Source organism: Silurus meridionalis, chromosome 10 (genome assembly GCF_014805685.1).
Source record: "Silurus meridionalis isolate SWU-2019-XX chromosome 10, ASM1480568v1, whole genome shotgun sequence".
In the NCBI taxonomy this organism is placed as follows: Eukaryota; Metazoa; Chordata; class Actinopteri; order Siluriformes; family Siluridae; genus Silurus; species Silurus meridionalis.
In genome coordinates, this window is record NC_060893.1 from 8,301,525 (window position 1) to 8,325,367 (window position 23,843).

The following is a 23,843-nucleotide window of genomic DNA, read 5'->3' on the forward strand; positions in this document are numbered from 1 at the left end:
AAGGAGTTTCTTTTATCATTTATTCCTCCCAAAATGTTCTGCTTGCTGTTGAACTTATGCTGAACTGTATGTTCGTGGTAAGTAGATACAAGCAGATGCATGCGACAATCAATACAAGTTCAAATTCGGTGATTGGTGGCTTGCTGCATGTTTGACAGGATTAGTTTATATCCACTCTGAAATAAAAATGAACGACTGATTTCGCAAAATGTAGTTGAGTGAAAAGTAAGATATTTGACTTTGAAATGTAGTGAAGTTAAAGTAAAAGTCTCCCCAAATAAAAATACTTCAGTAAAGAACAGATGCATGAAAACAGCTACTTAAGTACAGTAATGAATTACATTTACTTCATTACTGTCCACCACTGTACAAATTCACAACCAGGAGCAATTTAACACAGACATTCAACCTACATACATGTTTTTTAAGTTGAAGGAACCCACATAACTTTAATGAAAAACATGGAAAAAACTCAACACACCCTGTAACTCGAGTTCACGAACATTCTCAGTATAAAAGGCTAAGCAGTATAAACTAGCAACTAAAGAATCATATTTCCTACTTGCCAAACAGTGTTCTTACAGTTTTACCCACCTTCCCATAAATTCCAATTGTTCCAAAAAGTCTAGTGCCGCAAGCCACCTGTACCTGAGAAAGTTCTTCCAGGGTAGCACACATGACTTTTGGTCATTTTTGTCAATTTAAGTAGTAGTTGTTTAACAAAAATCTGGAAATCTGAAGTATTCTGTGTATTAATGCTGAAAAGCCTGTCTGATTGCTTGCATGATTCTTACCATGTCTCTTTTAAGATCTGTGATCTATAAGCTTTTTTCCACAGGATTTCTGATAACTGGTCATATTTTTGCACATTGCTCCATCCCCAACAAAAGACTGGCACACAATTGCCATCTATCATGTCACATTTAGTGTTGGCCGGATTTTTACCCCATAATGACGCCAGCCACATGATTTGAAAGATTTTTGTAAAGATGAAGGTGTGTCTAATAATCTGGCCACAGATTAGACTGAAAACAAAATGACACCACATATTTTATTTTGCTTCCCGGGTAAGTTTTGAAAATGCATGGATTACAAATCGACAAAACAAATCATCTTACCACCCAGCAGGCATTGCCCAGGTCTGCTATTTTCACTCGGAGAACATCAGCATTGCGAGGGTCCAGAGGATTCACCAGTAGGTCAGCTGCCCGTGCTTTAGCTGAGTGAACCAGTACAGGGCTGATTAGAACATGTTTAGTTATTAGAACAATACAGTAAGCATAATCTGTCTAAATTACTCTACATATGCACTCACTTATAACTAATTTAGACTACTGATTATGTCCTTTCTGTAACACATATATCTTTAATGTCACTGTACAATGAGATCATTTGGAGCAAGTAGATAGATATACTAGAAGGACAAAAGTATTGGGACACCCGATTTCCCAGCCATATATGGTTCTTTTCCAAAACGTTATTGTAAAGCTGAAGGCACACAATTGTGTAGGACATTTTTGGACGCATTTTCCCCTCACTTGAACTAAGAAACCCAGACCTGTTTCAGCATGACAATACCCTTGTGCACAAAGCAAACTCCATTAAGATATGCTTTGCATGGGTTGGAGTGGAAGATCCCCTGCTATAGAGCGCTGAACTCAACCCTATTGAACCCTATTGGGATGAAAGTGATTGCTGACTGAACCCCAGGCCTCCTTACCTACATCAGTACCTGACTTTACTAACACACTTGTGTCTGAATGAGCACAAATCTCCACAAGCACACTCCAAAATCTAGTGGAACATCTTCCCAGAAGAGTGGAGGGTATTATAATAGCAAATTTGGAACAAATGTGGAATGCGATGCTCAAAAAGCACATACTGTACTTGTACTACTTACTGTACATGACTAGGTGTCCATAAACTTTTGGCAAAATAGTGTACCATCAAGAATAAGACAAATGATATAGAAGAACTAAAAACATTTTGTTAATACTGTACTATATCTATAATGCAGTATTTTACATAAAAATAAATGTATTGCTGTATAATAAAAAAAAAAAATATGACCAAACTTTGGTCTGCAATTGTCAGGAGTAAACATATAGCAGTGTGTGTGTGCGTGTGTGTGTGTGTGCGTGTGTGTGTGTGTGTCAGTCACCTTTGGGAGTGTCTCCAGTGCTGGAGGATGAGACAGTGCGGCTGCGCTCAGCATGAGGGTTCAGGTTTGTTTCTTCTTCCTCGGCCTCGGGGTCTAGTGGGAGCTCGGGAAAGCGTGGTGCCGTGGCTCTGTGTCGAGCGCCATTACTGAGTGCCGCCATCTGTCCGTTAAATAGCTCATAAGAGGCATCAGAGGCGTCCCGGTCAGTGGCACTGAGCTCCGACTCCACCAGCGGGCACAGCAGAGGTGAGGATGAGGGCACCACGGGCACAAGTTCTGATAGATGTAATGTATCCACCACTGCGTGACCGTTGGTTTTTAAAGTGTCATTGTGTCTCTCTGTGGAATTCCTAAGCTCTTGGACATCATCCTCGGCTTCATCGTCATCATCGTCATCTTCGTCATCAGCTTGGTCTTCGTCTTCCTCATCGCTTTCCTCTTCTCTTCTTTCCTCTTCTTCTTTCGGCAGCTTAGGCTGCTCCTCCGTTGCACACTCATTTGTCTTTTGTTCCAGCTTCTTGTCACAAGATACGGCTTCAAGCAGGTCTGCTGCTCCCTTTGCATCCTCCTGACACTCCTTGGCTTCCTGCTGCTCTGGTGCTCTTTCCTGCTCCACCTTATCTTCTTCATTTTCTTCTTCTCGTTCCTCCTCCTCTTCCTCCTCATTTGCAGGGTTGTTGCTCGGTTCATGTGGTGGAGTGTTAATCTTTGTCGCCAGAGGGGGATTTCCATCATTGGGTACATCTGTGTTAGGAGATACATCGCAGTCCTCCTCATCCTCCTGCTCTGGTTCTGAAGGAGCTGCACCTAGAACATCAGAAAAAAGTAGAGAAAATGAAGGATTCTCTTCTCAGACTAAAATGAATGAAGCAGCTAAAATCCAGTGTGTGTTTGTGTGTGTGTGTGTGTGTTTGCACACATATGTGTACACACTGAGGGGGCGAAGAGGAAGTTGGAGGTTTGCCTGTCTCTCTATTAACAGACCTCAAAGTGTCTCCCTCTACATTTATTTCCAGTTCAGTAACTTTGGACAGGGAGATATTTAATACTGAAATAGAACAGAATGGATTAAAATATACACTGACTGGTCTTTTTATTAGGCACATTCTCTTTTATGCAATTATCCAAACAACCAATTTGCCACAAATAGCAGCAGTGCAATGAGAAAAATCCTGCAGTTCTCCATGGAAAAATGTGATCTTGGCAACTTTAACTATTTTTGTTGGTTCCAGATGAGCTGGTGTGAGTATTTCATTGAGGGTTTATCTCCTGCACATACACAATAGATCTAAGAGGTTAGATCCAGCTGCAGTTCTGCAGAAGAAAACTTTCTTTATGAGACAGGTCAGAAGAGGATGGCCAAAATGGTTTGAGCTGAGAGGAAGACTATAATAACCTTAAATAATAACCTTTACAACCATAGTAAGCAGAAAAAAGAAGCACAGGCTGTAGTGGGAAAATGGGAAATTCACAGCATGAATGTGCAGCTGACGAATGCAGCAATTAGGTGTTGCAATTATATTAACATGGACCGAAGTCTCTTAAGAATGATTCTATTTTATTGTGAAGTCCACAACAAAGAGGGTTCCTGCCCAGTATTAGTAAGATGCTCCCAATAAAGGGATTAGTGACGGGATTTCATGTTAAGACTCCAAATAAACAATTAACTCTAGTAAATCACTATTTCATAAATCACAATTACATTGAATGTTAACATTTCTTAAAGTTTCTGTGATTTGTTTGTGAATTTGTGCAGCTCGGTGGTTAAATAATTTGGACTTCTGATCAGAAGGTTGTGAGTACAAATGACATCAGCACCAAGTTGGGCTCTCAACTGCTCAACTTATGAGCTCATGAAATTCACCTTTGACCTGTTTTAAAGAACTAGTTGATAATTCTTTTGATCTAATGCCGTACACTCGCCTTCATTAGTAAAATTCAAGATTCATCTGCACAATTAATCAATTCAAGTCACATTTACAAAAAAAGTTTAATAGAAATTTTAGATGACAGATGATGGCAACTGGTTTAACCATTTAGCATTCAATGACTTATGCAATCAACTGAGATGTTTTAGGGGTTAAGACTATTCAGGTGAAACCAATATAACATATTTTAAATCAACATGACATTAACAACTGATAATGTAGGAAACCACGGACAATTTTATACAATCAAATAAATAATTGTACAAAAGCATTTACAATTTGATCAAAGCAATAAGAAATGCTTTTATGATGAGCACAAGTGACTACACAATGTGGAGGTTGAACAAGTAGTTTTGACTCTTGACTTGACTTGAGAATTTCATTTACGATCTGAGAAACGCACCAAAGCAGCTGAGAAAAACTGTAATTAGCTTATGGTCAGCATCCTTATTTTCCAGTTGCCTAGCAACAGTGATTAGCATTCCCATGACCAACAATTAATGTATCATATGCACGTTTGCCATTTTAAAAGCACAGGTTCGCACATCCATGTGAGCACACCGCAAAAATGAGTTCTTTCTAGAATCCTCTGTGCTACACCTGCAGCTGCTGACCCACTTGTGCTGAAAGCTCTCTCTGTGTTGATTGAAGGCCATGTGATGGCTCCAGTGGTGATGAGCCAAACAAAAAAGGAGGATGAAGAGGAATTATAAAATACAAAGAGTATGGGACACCGACACAGGGCTGTAAACTGAAAAGTGTATATCTGATACAGTATACACTACATGGACAAAAGTATTGGGACACCTGACTTTCCCAGCCATTTGTGTTTCTTGCCTGATCTGTTATCGCAAAGCTGAAGGCACACAGTTGTATCGGGGGTCTTTGGATGCAGTAGCATGACATTTTCCCTTCACTTGAACTAAAAGACCCAAACCTGGTCCAGCATGACAATGCCCCTGTGCACGAAGCAAACTCCATGAAGATGGGTGGGTTAGAGTGGAAGATCTCCTTCTACAGAGATCTGACTTCAACTCTATTGAACACCTTTGGAATAAATTAGAAGGTTGACTGCACCCCAAGCCTCCTCACCTCACCTTCATCAGTACTTTATAACACCATTGTCTCTGAATGAGCACAAATCTCCACAAGCACATTCCAAAATCTAGTGGATCATCTTCCCAAAAGAGGGAATTACTTGCTCTTATTGCTATTAGAGCAAATTAGAACTAAATGTTTAATGTGATTCTCAAAAGGCTCGTACCATACTTATACACCATACCATACTTAAAACCAGGTGTCCACAAACGTTTGGCAATAATGTGTATTTTAATGATAGTTTGTAGAGATAAATATAAAAGTCCAGAGTGCCCATGTTTCAACATTACACAGAAAAGGTTATGCTAAATGCTAACAATACAATTTGTATTTGTCAGATGTGTTAATATAGGCCTTTTGCATAAGTGTACACAAAGAACCTTAACAGATTAGCAGCATTAGCAATTTATTTGTATTTGTAAGTGAATACCAGTTTGGTTTTTGCTGTTTTACCTGACCAAAGCTGTGCATAAATACACAAAAATCAAAGCAAACCTTGATTGTCTGCAGTTTCAGCTGTTTTAGATAAAATCTAAACCCGAAATGTCTCAGTTATAATCAAGAACCACTTACATGTGTGGTTGGTTAATCTAACAGGCCGCTCCCTCTCTCCTTCTTCTTCCTCCTCGTCCTCTATGTCCTCCTCTTCGTCGTCCTCATCTTCACTCTCAGCAAGTGCCAGTGTGGGTCCTGGAGGCGGGTTTAGCCCCTCATTGGTTTTCTTTTTCTCAGCCTCCCTCTCTAAAGCCTCTATCTCCAGCATGCGTTTCTCCAGCAGCTCTGCCTGTCGCTTTTGCTTCTTCTTCAGCTTCTTCTTCTTGTTTTTGGAGATCTTCCCCACCTGTAGGGGGCACCAAACACAGTAATGAAACGAGCTTTACATATTAAACACACTGCTTTTGGACCATAAGAAATTTATTTTTTTATTAGTTCATTAATTCAGCTGTGATTATGTTGGGGTCGTTATTGCTACATACCTGTTTGAGTTGTGGTGCTGTGCTCACTACAGAGAAAAAACAAACAAACAAATTCAACTACAGTCACCAAACCAGAACACAGGGCTGTAACCAGGATCACAATTCTTCGGTTCGTATCTATGTTATGTTACCCATCCCTTTTTCCATAAACTTCACTGTTAGACCATTTAATTTTATTGAATTAAATAATTAGAAAATAAATATAAAATACAGCATAACAACATGGTATCAATACAACAGTTAAATAACCGTATCATGTTTATAGTAATTTATCAGTTAATAAATTCTAATTTAAAATTAAACTATATAATATTAAGTGCTTATTAAGAGCCAAGAGTTTGTAGCCTAAACTATTTACCTTACTGCGAATAAATAAAATGTATGTTTCAAAAACTGTCCCCACGCATTCATGCATGACATGCAGTACAGCCACACATTTATATCATACACTATTTGGACCAAAGTATTGGGATGCCTGACCTTTCCTGCCATACAGGTATGCGGTTCTTCTCCAAACTGTTACCACAAAACCTATTGTACCACAATTGTACAGGACGTCTTTTGATGCGCTATAATAAAATTTTGCCTTCACTTGAACTTGAAAACCCAAACCTGTTCCAACACGACAATGCCCCTGTGCACACAGTGAGCTCCATGAAGATATGGTTTACATGCTTTGTAGATGAAGATCTCGTTGGCCTGCTATAGAGCTCTGATCTCATCCCTAATGAACACATTTGGGATGAATTGGAACACTGATTGCACCCAGTCCTCCTCACCTCACCTACATCAGTACCTGACTTTACTAACACCCTTGTGACTGATGTAAACAAATTTCCACAAGCACGCTGCAATATCTCGTGGAACATCGTTCCTGAACAGTGGAGGGGATTATAAGAGCAAATTGGGACTAAATGTGGAATGTGATGCTCAAACCATACCATACTTATGACCAGGTGTCCGCAAACATTTAGCAATTTAGTGTAGCTCTAAAGGATGTTAGCATGTAATTAGTACATTGCAGATCATTCAATATAATAAAACTCTGGTAGCTTTAGGGTCCTTTGAGCTTGAAACATAATAGCCAGTTAACACAGCTGATCATAGGTCAGTTGAAAAGTGATCATCACTACATACTTTTGGCTAGTTACAGCCTTGCTAGCCCTCTTGCACTTTAACACATTATGCATAATATCAGAAATGAGTGCAATGTTTAGGCTCAAAGAGGATTTAATGGCACTGTCTGTCCTGTCTCTCTGTCCCAGTTCCACAAGCTGTTGGCTATTCCTGACGCCTGGCTCACGTCATCTTCTCACTCCATCATGTAGTCCCACCCTGCTGAAGGCCACACAGGCAGCTCATCTATAGCCAGCATGTCCTTAAACACTTCATCAGTGAATCAGGGAGTGTTCCCACAGCCATGTTGTCTATAATGATCAGAGTCTTGAATCCAAGACTTCAGTAAAGGTAATGCATTTTTGCCTTATATGAGCTGACAGATGAAAACCATGAGTAACCAGCATGCTATGAGCTTGATGGCATTGCTTTCCTGAAAACACTGAGGCCAAATACAGGTCAAGTAGTTTGTGGATAAATGTACAATAGCTGGAAGTGGAAGTGTATCTATCAACAATCTCTGAAGGGTAGTTTTCAGAAATTCATTTGAGTACAAAACAGGCCTTTTTCTGAGGTGATTTCAAGAATTTTAACAAAGCGGTACCAAATATTACATGCAGATCAATAATAATTTCTGGCTTTTTCTATTACTTCAACCTTCATACTGGTGATACAAAAAAACAAGGGCTTAGGTTAGTTATTGTTTGTTCCTTCTTCATTATTTTATAAAGTGTATTCTCTAGTCCGAACATAAGCATTGCACAGGAAGGCACTTAAATTAGACTGCCCAGGCAAAGATAATTATATCATTCACACTGTGAAGTAGAATTATTTAAAGCATTTATCTATGTATCTTTCAGGGTTTCTGCAGGTTTTACAAAGTCAAATTTAAGCCTTTCAAACCTTCTTAAGACAATTAAGAAGGAATTTAAGACCTATTTCACGCCATCAAAAACACACACACACACAAATACGTTGTTAGCAACTGGCCTTAATAAAGCCAAGTATCGCTAAACTTTCACTTCCCCATAGCTGTTTTATGTCTGCGGTACAATCAAAGAGGTTCGCGCCAGTAACAGAAAGCTGATTGGATGTTGCATGTTTCATTTGTAGTCGCAATACAGCGAATTATATTCGGACTTGCGAAAGAAAGAACTACAGCCCCACGGAAACGAATTAAACTAATGCGGGAGCATTTCAATGAGCAATTAGAGATAGCATTAAATGCAAGTTATTGGAAATTAAGACCTGTTTAAAATTATTTAAAACTTAGAACAGAGAATTTAAAGCCAAAATTTTAGATTTTTTAAAATCCTGCAGAAACCCTGATATTTATACTTATCATATCAAATATAAACTCAATTAATGTGGCATTAATTCACCTAAATGCATTAATGCAGGTTAAATAGTGCACAAGGCAAACACATGCTCAAATCTTTGGCTAAATCACCATGATAAATAATCATGATAATTATTTTATCCTCTATCATGTACTCTCTAAAAAACAAACAAACAAATAGTGTAATACCTGCAGATCCAGAAGGAGGAGGAGCTCCTGCTTTCTGCCACTCTGTGGCTTCAACTGCCATGCGCCTGACAAAGGCGTCATCCACACACATTAAGATGTTCTCCGGCTTGATGTCTGTGTGAATGATCTTGCACTTAGTGTGGAGGTAATCCAGACCCTGCAAGACCTGCCGATTACGTACACAACATTCACATCGGTTTGCATGGATCAGGAATGAGCTGAGATTTATGCTCCTTTAAATGTGCTGCTGTGGTGGTGAAATGCAACATATATAGCTTAAAGCAGTGATTCTTAAATGAGGTGCAGGGACATTTGTGTATTAAGGATTATATGTATTATTCATGTAGTGTGGTTCGTGACCTGTTTATCTGGTAACTTGAACAGAATGATTTATTAAACTTTAATACTTCATACATTAAATTATATAATGTCAACTGAGACTCGATGTGTCCTTTTGATGCAAAAAAAAATATATATAAAATGTATGGATCTGAAAAATAGACAAAATATAAAATCAAATAATTAAGTCTATAATAAAGAAGCAAAACCCTTAGCTTTTAGAATATCTAACTTAATTTTCTGATATAATATATAATCAAGCCAATATCCAAATTAACACTATAATAAAATCCAATAATGGGTTTTGTGTATACCTGTTTAATGATGCTCTTGACGCATGGTAAAGGCAGACCCTGATAGTTAGACTTGATGATCCATTTCAGTAGATGGTGGCCGAGGACTTCAAACACCATACATACATCTAAGAGCGTGAGTTAGGTGAAATAACACAGGAAAGCTTAAAAAAAAAAACAAAAAAAAAAAAAAACTTGTCCTGTATACACACTGAGGAGGATACGGATTCCGTTTATCCCCGAGATCTTGAAGTCGTCGATGAGCTGAACCACCATATCTTTGTTGGGGTCAGCGGGGTCACTCTCACGTACCTGACAGACAGACATTGGCGTGTACTGTTACCACACACACTCTGAAATGAGCTCTTGGGATCAAATGACCCAAACTTTTAAAAACACATGGCATATCTTAAAACATGTCATCTGACACGAGCTGCATTAGCTTAATGAAAATGATTTTTGTTCAGTGCAGAGCATGTTCGACTTTTCACTCACACATCGGAGTAGCTTGATCTCGTCGAGTGCCGTCTCTGTATAGTGCTGAGCGCTCTTCACCACCTTCATTGCCACAAAGCGCTTTCCTCTGTGAACAAACCACAAGACTGTTGTACATCTAAGCTATAATTGTTGATGAAGCAGCTTAACTGAGTCTGTGTGTGTGTGTGTGTGTGTGTGTCCATATGGAATTTTTGGCTTCCAGCTGTCCCAAATGGCAGTCAGATTCAAAGTGCCTAAGTTTACAAATGGACATCCTATATTCCCTCTAATAGGTAAAGTTCTCTCACATGTTATCTCTGCATGATATTTTCAACTCATTTTGCCTTTTAAAACCCCCTTTCATTTTTATAATAAAAGTTAGTCTGATTGGTTCTGTAATAATAAAGTAATGACCTTTTTTCTTTAAAAATATAAAATAACATTTAAAATCTCAAGTTTTCAAATAAAAAAATAAGGATTTAATATAATTTAATATCCTCTCAAGTTCCACTAGCAAAACACGTCTGTAGCGCGCTGTGCACAATAATATATCTGAGTTAGACTTTTTTACACACACAATGGCTGATAGAGGATGAGAAATTTATTTGGTCTCGGACATACTTAAAAATCCATTTTCAAGAAAAGCTAGACATCGTGAGAAGAGGTCGCCCAACCCTGACTCTAGCTAGCTTATCTCAGCCTGGGAAAGGGTTTGTTCACCACTTTCAGACCAGTAAATACGACCGGTATTATATATACATATATATATATATATATATATATATATATATATATATATATATATATATATATATATATATATAAAACAGTATAGTTTACAATGGGAAATAAGATTATCAGCAAAATCGACTCATCAGCTAAGGGGGAAAGTTCTCCTGGCTAAAAGTCTTGATATTAATGTATTTTATTAGGCCATTTAAACATTGTAAAACTTTATGCACTGTCTGAACAGAGTCTAAGTGCTCTTCTCCATTTGGATCTGATGGAGTGGATGCATTGTGGACATTTTTGCAGTCGGTATATGATAATAAACTGAATTGATACCATTTGCTGTGGTATGTATGTGGTATGTCCAAAAACTTGATCAAATCATAGGAAACTAAGCTAGCAAAATCTGGTTCCTCGCTTAACATGATCTTCAAACGTTTTTTACAGACCTCATCACTATTTTTGTCCAATAGGAGTGTGAAAAGCAGCACGTGCTGAATGTGTGTCGTTAGCTGGTGCCAAATGTCACATGTTGGTTCCACATCATTACATGTCGCAAAGTTTTTCAATACATGTTATAGCATTTAGTGATGATTGATGCGCTCTCGTCCAAACGTTCTACTGAAATCCTGTCTGTTTCTTAAAGAATTTAAGGAGGTTGGATTTTAGTCAGGCAGCTATCACTATGATTTTTTGCATGAATCAGTGCATAAATGCATCAAAGTAGTTCATGATCTAATGAATTCATGCTTGTATGTGAAGAAAAATGGAAGGCAATTTTTTTGTCTGTTTATTCTATAATTCTTTTCATTAATTGTTCTATATGTTCTATATGTTACCACTGTAGCTAAACTGTAGTAAACATAAAAGGTCTTCAAATTCCACCTAATTATGCATAAAAAAAAAAAAAAAAAGTGTTAGTTGATGGAATTGCATTTTATTATTTCTCCGCTCGTAAGAAGGTGGATAAACCTGAATAAAAGCAGCTTTGCTAATGGTTTCTATTATTTTGGATTCATCACGAGATGTAATATAAAATTCACACACATTTTAATCATTTATTGGCTCATTTCAGCAGTCTTCCATTCTAAGTGAGTTTTGATCCTACAGGTTCCGCATTATTTGTTTCAGTACAGTGACATTTTTTTATGTTTACGCCACAAATGTGGTGGATAAAATTCTTTAAAAAGGCTCTCTAAGATTTCTGGAGTATTACATTATCTTATGGGCAGTTTGTGGCTTCCCTCAGCGACTGTGTGTGGGTTTTGTTTATGAACGTATCTCCATGGTTGTGGGCTGTGTTAGCCTATTAGGTGAGCAGACGGTGCAGGTGAGGTGGTTACCTGCTGCACTAAAAACTTTAAGTGCTGGGTATGAGTTTCCAGGTAGATATATGAGCTATTAGTCTAATTAAGAAAGAGGCAAGATGTTCGAACGGAGACAGGCATAGAAACGTGACACTAGGACACAGATACTGGCATACAACAAGCTGCTGGGCAACACTGAGTCTGAGTTTCAGTGGGCGTGTGTGAGTGTGTGTGAGTGTGTGTCTTTGTGTGTGTCTGCAAAGAGCTAAAGTTTTATGCACAAGATGACTCACTGGATATCCCAACAAAGCCAGACAGTAGAGAAGTGACCCCATCCCAGCTTTCGGATCACGTGGTACCTCCCATTAAAAAGATCTCCTATCTTCACTGGATGGTATCCTCCTAGAGAGAGAGAGAGAGAGAGAGAGAGAGAGAGAGAGAGAGAGAGAGAGAGAGAGGACAAACAAAACAGAAAGTTTAGAATAGGGTTGTCAATCGATTTAAATATTTAATCGTGATCAATCGCATAATTGTCATGAGTTAACTCAATTAATCACAACTTAATACCCCCTTTTTTATCTGTTCTAAAATTGATACTTTTCAAGTTTTTAATACTCTAATCAACATGGGTATGGACAAATATAGATGCTTTATGCAAATGTATGTTTAATATTAAGTGAAACTAAACTCAACATAGAGCATAAAGACAAAATATTCTTGTCAATTTTTTAAAGAAATTATTCTGTTTTCAATTACGTAAATCATCAGTACACCAAACGAAACTTTTGCTACAGTATGTTTCCACACGGATGATTTTAACTGCCGGGTATGAACATCATGGCGAATTTTGGTGCTTGATTTGAGTCTTGACGCATCAGTTAAACTTGTTTAGTGATAAAAAAAAGATTTATTTATTTATTATATCCAAGTAAAGAAAGGATGCCGTGAATAAATGTGTAGTGTTGAAGGTTTAAATTCACCTCTATTTGTTTATTTATATTTTTTATAATGCGCGCTGCATTAATTGTGCGTTAATAGAATTAGTGCTGTTAAAATGAATTAGCTTTTTTTTTTGTTTAGAACAATCAAAAATATCATGTTGTTTTTAACATGTAGAGCTCCCTGATGTATCAGCCATGCTACAATTGGGTTTCTATGTCCAACTTGATACAATATAAATATACACTGATCAGGTAATAACATTATGACCACCGGCCTAATATTGTGTTGGTCCCGCTTTTTCTGTCAAAACAGTCCTGACCCATAGAGCATTAACAGCATGAACTTCTTCAGCAATTCAAGCTACAGGAGCTTGTCTGTTGGACAACTTTTGGTAGATACTGACCACTGCAGATAGGAACACCCCAAAAGAGCTGCAGTTTTGAAGATGCTTTCAACCAGTCGTCTAGACATCACAATTTGGCCCTTAACTTACTTAATCTTAAAGCTTGCCCATTTTTCCTGCTTCTAACACATCAACTTTGAGGACAAAACGTTCACTTGCTGCCTAATACTTACAACACACACACTCACTTAACTGTGTGTGTTACTAAACTGTACAACCTAAACTCAACACACACTCATTACTCATCTCAATCCATTCCACCACCCATATTAGATTGATATTTAATCATATTATACTGTTACATGCTGCTTTGCACCTCTTGACTGCTGCTACTGCAGTTTTTTTCCACTTTATATGTTTATGTTTACAAATACAATCTTGTTTATAGTCCTCTTATGCACATTATTGTATAACCATATTATACAATAGATTTACGAATTGGTGCTATTTTGTGTTTTGTGTATATGTCCCACACTGTCTTGTGTTGTTTTTTTTCTCAGCACTGTTTGCACTCGGTTGCACACGATGCACTTTATGTGGGGAGGACACTTAGTTTAGTCCTTTGCTCTGTGTTCTGTTATGTAACTTTATGTTGTGTGTTGTAGCTTTATGTTGTTTAATGTAGCACCAGGGTTCTAGAGGAACGTTATCTCGTTTCACTGTGTACTGCGTCAGCTATAAATGGTATAAATGACAATAAAAGCTTCTTGACTTGACTAATAATATCCGACCCACTAACAGGAGCCATGATGAAAAGATAATCAGTGTTATTCACTTCACTGGTCATAATGTTATAATCTCATACGGTTATGCCTGATCAGTGTATCAAGATATAGATTCATGATACATTTTGACATTTGACTTTTCTAATTATCTAATTCATTTTCTAAGCACTTTCTAAGCAAATCACTTCATTTATATGAGACAGTTACAAAAGAAAAAGCACCAGGTGTCAGGTGTATGATAAATATATAATATATAGACGGTGTAATCCTGAAAGGATAAGAGACATTATCAGTATCTCTGTACTGTATGCAGCTATCATTTACCAAATTCAATTTCAGTAGTTCTGCAAGTGAGAGCAAAAGATAGAAAGAGATAGAGATAGAGATAGAGAGAGAGATAGCAGAACGTAGAGACTTTGCTGGGACCTTTGCAGTAGTCTGCCGGATCCTCTTGTTCTTCATCGTCAGAGCCCAAAATCTCTTCCTCTGGCTCCGGGGGTGCTACTGGCTCTGGTTGGGGTGGTGGTGGTGGTGGAGGAGGGGGGGGAGGAGGGGGAGTGGTTGGGACTTTCTGCTGCGTCTCAGGCCTGTCAGAGAAGGAAAAAGACAACCCATTTAGCATTTAAACAGTCTACTGGTGCTCCAGCGACCGGGAAAATACAGCACTGGTGTGTTGTGAGTGACCTCATCTTTGGGAACAACTTCATACTTTAAACTATTTAGAAGTCACACTATGTTGAGTTTGGCTGAGGGCGTGGCCTATGGATGCAACATGTTTTCCATAGTGATATAAAGTCTGTCCCCTGCTGAAAGCATTCCCATAATACTGTTTACAGATGAGTTTTTAGAGAACGTATCGATGAGATGTACTGTAATTGAGAGCTAGTGGTGTGAAAAATAAACATCCTTATATTGGATTGGAGGAGAGGGTCTGTGGCACCTTCGTTCATGTGTGAAGGTGGAAAGTTAAAAAAATTATATTTCCTTGAGTTACTGTAATTGAGTAGTGTTCTTCCACTTTTTTAATTAGTTTTTAAAATCTTTAATTTTACTTTTACTTCAGTATGTTTTGTTTGAAGTATTGTACTTTAACTTTAAAATCGTGTCCAATACTGAGTAAAAAATAAATAAATAAATAACGCAAGGAAAAAACGCGCCCTGGAAACTACTGCTAAACTCAACCAGCCAAAAGCAAAAGGCCATCAAATCTGTTACCATTCTGAATCTGCATTTGCGATTTCTCTCATTATTATATATAACATTGTAACAGGAGGGTTTTTTCCTGCAAAAGTATTGAATTCACATCAGACTCAAGCCTTTTTTGCATTTTAATTTGTTAAGGTATTCCTTCAATTAAAAAAAAAACAGCTTGAGATGTATATCGCCTTGTCCTTAAGGAAACTACAGTAGAATCCTCCACCCCACCCTTTTTAAGAAGCTACTTTTTATTTTTATTTGAGTAGATTTTTAGACTGGTAACTTTACTTGTACTTAAGTTACTCTTAAGTTATTTAAGTTACTCTAAATTACTCTTAATTGAGTAGAATATTTTATTACTCTTTCCTCTGTTTATGTGATTGGCAAGTGTAGAGAAGTTGGGTGTCATAATTTGACTATAGTGTAGAACATAACATTGGAACATTATAACAATATACCAGATTCAGCGGCTAGTTCAATATGAATACCTGTACACCTGCTCACTCACATGATTATCCAATTAAATTATCATGAGAGTAGCACAGTGCAAAGATGCATGAAGATACATTTCAAGAGCTTTAATTAATGTTCAGTTAATTAAATGTGTTCGTTGGCATGTTCGTTGGTTTGAATATTTCAGATTCATTTCTTGGAATGTGCACACAGTCTTTACATAGAAAATAAATCAACATCCAATAAGCAGCAGTTCTGCGATTTGAATCGTATCTGCATGATTTTATATACTTTTAAACAATCGTCTGCTGCCACCTGATTGGTTGATTGGATGACAGCAAGAACTGTGCAGGTGCTCAGATGTTTCTAGTAACATGGTAAAGTACTCTGTGTAATGACACATTCATTGTGCAAACACACACTAACACAGCCAGTCTTTGGTGATCCAGATGAGGTCAAAGAGAATGACAGAATGCCTGCCAGTGGGTTGCTATGGAAACAAGCCAGGCAAATCTGGCCAATATAGGGTTAATAATCAAAACCAAACACAAAGAACCGGAGTCGCACTGACACTCATAACTGACATTCCAGCAGTATTCTCGCACACAAACACACACACACACACACACACACACACACACACACACACACACACACAGACTCAGGCACACACATACACATGAATATACATAGTACATGTAAATACACAAATGCAACAATATTGTTGGACACATCCGCACTGACAGCAGCGAGTTATGTGTTCGCTAAAGCATTTATAAGTTAGATGTGCCTGTGCAGTAGGAATACAGAATTATAGCTAACATATTTTAATAATTACTAATATTACAATCTCGCTTTTTCACATGAATGCACCCGATTTCTATTTCATTCCTCTTAGTATTTTTTTTTTGTTATTTTATGCAACAGAAAACTTTGTGCATTACACTATAGTTCTGAGACTTAAATTCAAAAACTCAATCCATTGGACTCAGTAGTCAGGAATTGTTCAGAGCTCCAAATATAAAAGCGTTCCAGCATTTCAGCGTCAGGAAAAAATGGATACATGGAAGTTTATATTTGTAAACCTAGTCTCTGAATTTGATTAACATACTGAAAAGGGCTACATGAACATTATCTGTAAAGAAATAACAAAATACATCTTGATGATTATTAAACAAACATATTAGTATCCCTAACTTTTCCAGTCACATGTGTTTCATCCTCAAACAGAAAAGTTAAAAGCACACAATTGTATTGGACGTCTTTTAACGTGGTAGCATTACACTTTTCCTTCACTAAAACTAGGAGACTCAAACCTGTTCCAGCATGACAATGCCCCTGTGCACAACACAATCTCCATAAAGATATGGTTTATGTGGATTTGAATGGAAGATCTTGTGTGACCTGATATACAGAAGAGCTCTGACCTCCACTAATGACTGCACCCCAGGCCTCCTCACCTCACCAACATCAAAACCTGACTTTAACTAACACCCTTGTGTCTGAATGAGCACAAATCTCCACAACTATACTCCAAAATATAGTGAAGCATATGCCCAGAAGCGCAGCATTGCAGATCTATTTTAAAAGCAGATAGGATGTGGAATGGGATGTTTAAAAAATCATAAAAATTTTATGTTCAGGTGACCATAAACTTTGGTTTATATAGTGTATGTTACAGTGTATTAATATCATTATAGAAGAAAGTCTGAAATCTGCATAGTTGCAATGTAGATCTGAACTTATAAGGCTGTAAAACAACTTTTCACAACAGAAGAAAAGTAAAAGAAAAATGCAAAAGGGAAATTCAGTTGAACACTGAATCTGGGCAGCCATATTGTTGTAAGGTGAAAAGGGACACGGCTGATGTTTCCTGAGTTACTAACTGGATCATTAAAAAAATTATTTTCATTTAAAAATCTAAACACAGTTAGACCTCAAAATAAATAGCAAAAAGTGAAGATGCCACTTCCAGACACTTTATAAATATGAAAAAGGCGAATAGTTCAGAACTAATTTACAGACAAATTGGTTTCACTAATTGAGGGTGTTGAAAATGTGCATGGCTAACCTAATATAATATGCCACTATATAATATATAATATAATATAATATAATATACAGATTTGTACTGGGATATACATGTAAACCAATACACAGCTTAGTTCACACACACACACACACACACACACACACACACACACACACACACACACGTTGCCATGGGAGACATAATTATAACTATCTTAACATTCCACATGTTTAACAATTTCAGATTATTCTCTCTCTCTCTCTCTCTCTCTCTCTCTCTCACACACACACACACACACACACACACACACACACACACACACACACACACACACACACACACATACATACAAAGGGCCACAGATATTTGACTGCAGACATCCCAGTTCTGATATCTCCACAACAGACATAATCAGCTGCACACCAAGGTGCATATACAGTAGTAAAGCATAGGAATAGTTAATAGTAAAAAAGTGGCATCAGAGCAAAAATTTAGGATACTTCAATTAAAAAAAAGGTTATTAAAAATAATGGCAATGTCATGGTTCAGTAGAGATGAAAAAAAAAAGTGAAACAACCTTCCAGGCAAACTACAGAAAAGGGGCTGAGTGCTTAGGTGCAATGACGCTTTAGAAGCCTGCCTCAGGGTGGTACGAGGTGAAGCATGAAACGTGAAGCTAACATGTCAAGAAAGGTCTGTGGTTAATGTGTGTGTGTGTGTGTGTGTGTCCATAGGCAGGTCCATACAAGACAACATTTTTATTATACCCATTTGGTATCATCACTAGGTGCTTGTTATCACTCTGCGCTAGTCACCTCTCTCTTTCACACACACACACACACACACACACACACACACACACACACGCACGCACGCACGCACGCACACAGCTTGTCCATTTGCACCATGCAAAGACATTCAGAAGCTCAGCGTCACATTCTAAAAGCCCTTGCCTGCTTAGACAGGCTGCACATGTGGACACACACTTGTGTTCTGCGGTAAGTAGTATTCGGGAATCGCAATTATGATCACTGCTGTAGATTAGTGATGATTCTTTCAAGAACGAGTCGTCTTAAAGAGCGATTCGTCCATCTTTTACTGGTTGCGCATAAGCAAAGCATTGTGAAATCTCTGCAGGTTATGTACAGGAAACAGAATTGAGTAGTTTCCCTCTTTGATATTTTTAATCACTATGCAGTTGTATACACACGTATCAATTATTCAAACTATAGTCAAAGTTTGTGTATGAAAAAATTATTTTATTTCTGATCACAGGAACAGAATGAACTAAAGTTTTGTTCATTCTGTTGATTCTTTTTTTTTTTTTTTTAGTTACTAAATGACAAAAAAAAATATTTATTTTATTTTGATGAACAAGTTACAAAGAACTAAGTCAATAAAATGATCCAATTTTCCATGCAGATGTGCACTGAGGATGAGGATGAAGAGGAGAGAAAGAGACAGCGAGCAGGAGTGGAGTGTATTAATCGGACACTGTGTCAATGATCGAGATAACAGACGTCTTTCTGTGAACAGTTTGCATGCAATTATTTTTGCAAAAGACACTTTGCTGTATTCTCACCTGTCTGTGGAGTATGTTTGGAAAATGGAGGTATAGACAGAGAGAGAGAGAGAGAGAGAGAGAGAGAGAGAGAGAGAGAGACTGAGAAAAAAGAGAAACAGAAAGTGAAAGACTGAGGGAGATCTTTTTAAAATAGGAACAGCTTCTTGAAACCAAGGACAGTATATACTACTGCCAAACCAGGACCGGAACTGGGCATAGGTTTACGCGCGCGTGCGTGTGTGTGTGTTTTACCAATTCATGGCTGTTTTGCTGTCTCGTGTATTACACAATAATTACTATTTGAAAAACACAGAAGCTTTTAAGTGGAATGAGGCCAAAAAGATGTGCTGGATCATGCAAAATTAGCTCCAAGCTCTCCATCCTGCTGTGTAAATGAAGACATAGTTTCCACAATTCAAAGCACATTTCGGTGATGAGCGCCGAAAAACAGCACGAGCCTTAATTGAAGGTGCATGAGATAGGAACATCTCCTAAGTTGCACAGAGTGGTTATGATGATAACAGAATTTTAGGACTTTAACCAGAGGGAAAGTTAGACTTAAGAAAATTCTTCCCGAAAACAAGAGAATGTTTGATGTGCAGTAGCTGGAGGATCGAGAATGTTACTACCACAGCGTTCTCCTCGGGGTTTCTATCTGCTGCCGTACACATTAACACCACATGCACGTGACAGCAGGTATTTAGGCACATGAAATGTATTTTCTACAAAAAAATGCACATTTATGCACAATATTTTTTTCCCCCACACAAAAGATCAGAGCATCTTCACTCTGAAACATGGCTTATCTTACTTTTTTTAAGTATAGGAGATAAATGCCTGGTAAGGTTTTCCATCAAACTATGTACATGTTCTCTTTCCAGCACAGTGCACTGTATAAACCAGAATTTGTACTGCCTGTACTTACAATGGAGATACGTTACGACTACCCAATCATAAATTAAAAATATCGTAAGTCAAAGAGGGTGCTAGGACTGTGACAGTCTTTCCTGCTTCATGCTGATTTATAATTTTCAATTTCTGCTCCAAACTGATGGCTTTCCTCTTCTTTACTCACTACAAGCAGGAAACGTACTTGGGCACTTGGAAGACACGCTTTTATCACTAAAATTGCTGTTTGAAACAGAATAAAGTACACACTGAAACAACTTTACTCCGTTGACCGCTAGCGAGATTGGGGCATCTCACAGGGTGAGATATACGCTCATCCCAGCTGCACGTCCAACGTATCGTACATCGTACGCTGCTGCTTGTTGCGAAAATTTTTAAATATTTGTACAATTTTGTTGTATCACTATCGTCATTGTAAGATTGAAAGATCGAAAGTTGAACCATCGTAACACAGGGTCCATCTGTACAGGTATAAAACCATAATAAAATAAAGATTTGTGCATTCGGTTTTGTACACAACTGACTGTGTACTGTGTAAAATTAGATTTAGATTTAAAATAATAAGATGTGCTGGATAATGTGCTATTGTATGAGCCTGAAGTCATACTGTTAAATGAATCTGAATGACCAGGACATGTGATCTTTACTGATTATTAAGACTATTACTAAGGGATAAGATGGCAATATTTGATTCCAATTAAGGTTTATTTCAATGTAATCTGGTTATTCATACATTTTTATATAAAATTATAAAAAATTGATTTTAGGTTAAATTGTATTACATATCAGAGTGAAGGAAAAACAAAGTTTAGCTGTAGACCTCAATTAACAAGATAACAATTTTCTCCTGCATAAATAACAAAGTAACTTTGGACATAACTTGGTTCTCAAAATCTTTTATCAATGGATGAGTTTTTTTCCATGACACTGAAATTCAAAATGTCAGGACTAATATAAATAAAAACAGTATATCATATATACTAGCAAATGATTTACCATTCAGGTCTAAGTCAGTTTTGCTTAATGAAACATCAAATCTTATATAAGTGACCTATTGTCTCTTATATAGCTATGGCCAACAGGACTGACTTAAGGTTACACAACCAGCATTCATAATTGTACTGTGTCCACTAAAAGGTCAAACCGATTGTGATTTGCAGTGCTATGAATAATGATTGATCTGTATTTGGTAGGTGGCAGGTATTCATTTCAGACCCTGGCCTTTATCCAAGTTTAGCGCTTATATAAATGAGTCAGTCGCACCTATGAATCAACTCTTAGTATTCGAGAATGTTCTGAAACTCTTTGCGAAAAGCCTGCTGTCCTTGGCTATACAAACTTGTCTTAAGTAATCCTACTTTGGACACAGTTGTCATCTCTCCTCCACTTCTTTCTTCTTTTTTTTATCTGATTCATTCTGCCACTCTCACTTTCATTGCCCCTACGTCCAGGCATTCTTTGACAGAGCACACGCTGACTCACCCTCTATCTCTCTTTACGAATGTGGGAATTTGTGTGTCGGCGTGTGCCAAAGTGCAAAGTTGCGTCTTGGGGATATTTCCGTCTGCTCTCTTGTGTTACCACCTTCTTTTCTCAATGTCACACGTTAACACAAACACTCTCACACAAACACGCACACAAACAAATCTAGGCAAATCAATGGCTAATTTAGACGCACGTCTAAGCCACATTAGTATTTTTCTGTCCATTTCTGTCTTTTTTTTATATATTTTATAGTATAGTACGCTTTTATACTTATACTTTATATTTTTATACTTCATATTTGTATTTGATTGTAATTTTTATATTCTATATTTATATACATATACATATATATATATATATATATATATATATATATATATATATATATATATATATATATATATATATATATATATTTATATTTATATACATATACATGTTGGACAGAAATTAAAAGCATTTTACTACAAGTTGTACTCTGTATTAATGTGTATGTCTTCTTCTTCTTCTTCTTTCGGCTGCTCCCATTATTGGTCGCCACAGCGGATTATTCGTTTTCAAACTACTCTGTCTTTCACATCTGCCTCTTTTTAAACCAACTACCTGCATGTCTTCCTTCACCACATCCATAAACCTCCTCCTTGGTCTTCCTCTTTTCCTCCTTCCTGGTGGCTCCATCCTCAGCATTCTCCTACCGATATACCCCATGTCCCTCCTCTGCACATGTCCAAACCATTTCAATCTCGCCTCCCTCACCTTGTCTCCAAAACGTCCTACATACGCTGTCCCTTTAATAAACATCTTTATCTAATGACATCTTCACCTGCAAACATTATGCACACCTGGAGGATTGAGATCGACATCCTGAGGCTCGTGGGAATCCACACATCACACAACTGTCTGGTTTCCTTTGTGCTCCTTTGTCTTGAAAACATTTCTGCTGTCATTATGATTGTTGTTATGAGCCTGATATCAAGTAGAGATTTTTCTTCTTTCATCCAAAAGTTTTAACCCATCAAACAGATTTCTAAATAAATAAGAATTTTTTTATCTGATTTAAAAAAGTTTTTTTATAAGATTCAGACATAAACTGTAATATAGCAGTAGGTTAGTTTTAATACTCAAAAAATGAAATGTCTGCAACCTTATATATATGCAGATATTTCAGTCTTTGAGTAATAAATATATATGTAAATATACTTGCAAGGCTCCTTGCTGGAGAAAATGCTACAAACTGTTTGCTTTATTACACATACACAAATAAATGATCATATACAATTAGAGGAATCATAGTTTTAGAAGCCTGAATGACAAATTTCTGTCTTAATGATGAATGTAAACAGAACAGCACTGTCTGCAAGTAGGCCATAGTACATTTAATGCACGATATTTGCATGCAACATTTCACAATACTGCCCCTGCTGTTTAATATTGGCTCTGCACCATAGGCACATGATGTACCAAATATACAGGCGTTTGGCATTTGTATCGCAAAGCATCGCGTTTAACATATTCGCATAGTCAAAAAATGACTTATTCCCACAACCCGAATACAGGAAATGTTGGGACATTTTTAATTCCAGACTTATTTTATTCACAATAGAACATAGAGAACATAAGAAATGTTTAAACTGAGAAATTATACACTTTTATGCAAAAAATGAGCTTGTTTCAAATTTGATGCCTGCTACAGGTCTAAAAAAAATTGGCTTTTATTTTTTATTTTTTTGAAAAATATTCAGCTGGAAAAACATCTAGCAATTACCGGTAATCAAGTTAATCGACATCAGGACTGTAACATGATTAGCTATAAAAGGGACATCTTAGAGAGCCTGAGCCTACCAGAAGAAAAGCTAGGCAGAGGCTCACCAATCTGTGAACTAATGCATAAAAAGATTGTGGAATGCTTTAAAAACAATGTTACTCACCGTCAAATTGCAAAGGTCTTACAAATCTTATCATCTACAGCACATACCATCAATAAAAAATTCAGAGAGACTAGAGAAATCTCAGTGCGTAAGGGACAAGGCCGAAGAGCTTTGTTGATGCCCGTGGTCATCGGCTCTCAGACGACACTGCATCACTCACCGACATGACTGTGACGTGGAAATTATTAAATGGCCCAGGAATACTTCCAGAAACCACTGTCGGTAAACATCCGCCGTGCCATCTGCAGATGC

At 37.3% G+C, this 23,843-nt stretch overlaps 1 protein-coding gene across 5 annotated transcripts in view; it reads right to left on the minus strand.

Moving 5' to 3' along the window:
- Positions 1–23,843, minus strand: part of srpk2 (SRSF protein kinase 2) — an 83,107-nt gene that overhangs the window by 12,305 nt on the left and 46,959 nt on the right. For all 5 annotated transcript variants that reach the window (XM_046858669.1, XM_046858668.1, XM_046858665.1 and 2 more), the window contains 10 exons: positions 14,450–14,610; positions 12,247–12,355; positions 9,936–10,023; positions 9,665–9,752; positions 9,462–9,568; positions 8,809–8,974; positions 6,165–6,190; positions 5,761–6,028; positions 2,162–2,968; positions 1,119–1,219 (listed from right to left, as the gene is read on the minus strand). In XM_046858669.1, coding sequence (XP_046714625.1) covers positions 1,119–1,219; positions 2,162–2,968; positions 5,761–6,028; positions 6,165–6,190; positions 8,809–8,974; positions 9,462–9,568; positions 9,665–9,752; positions 9,936–10,023; positions 12,247–12,355; positions 14,450–14,610 — 1,921 coding nt within the window. The remainder of the gene's footprint in view (positions 1–1,118; positions 1,220–2,161; positions 2,969–5,760; positions 6,029–6,164; positions 6,191–8,808; positions 8,975–9,461; positions 9,569–9,664; positions 9,753–9,935; positions 10,024–12,246; positions 12,356–14,449; positions 14,611–23,843) is intronic.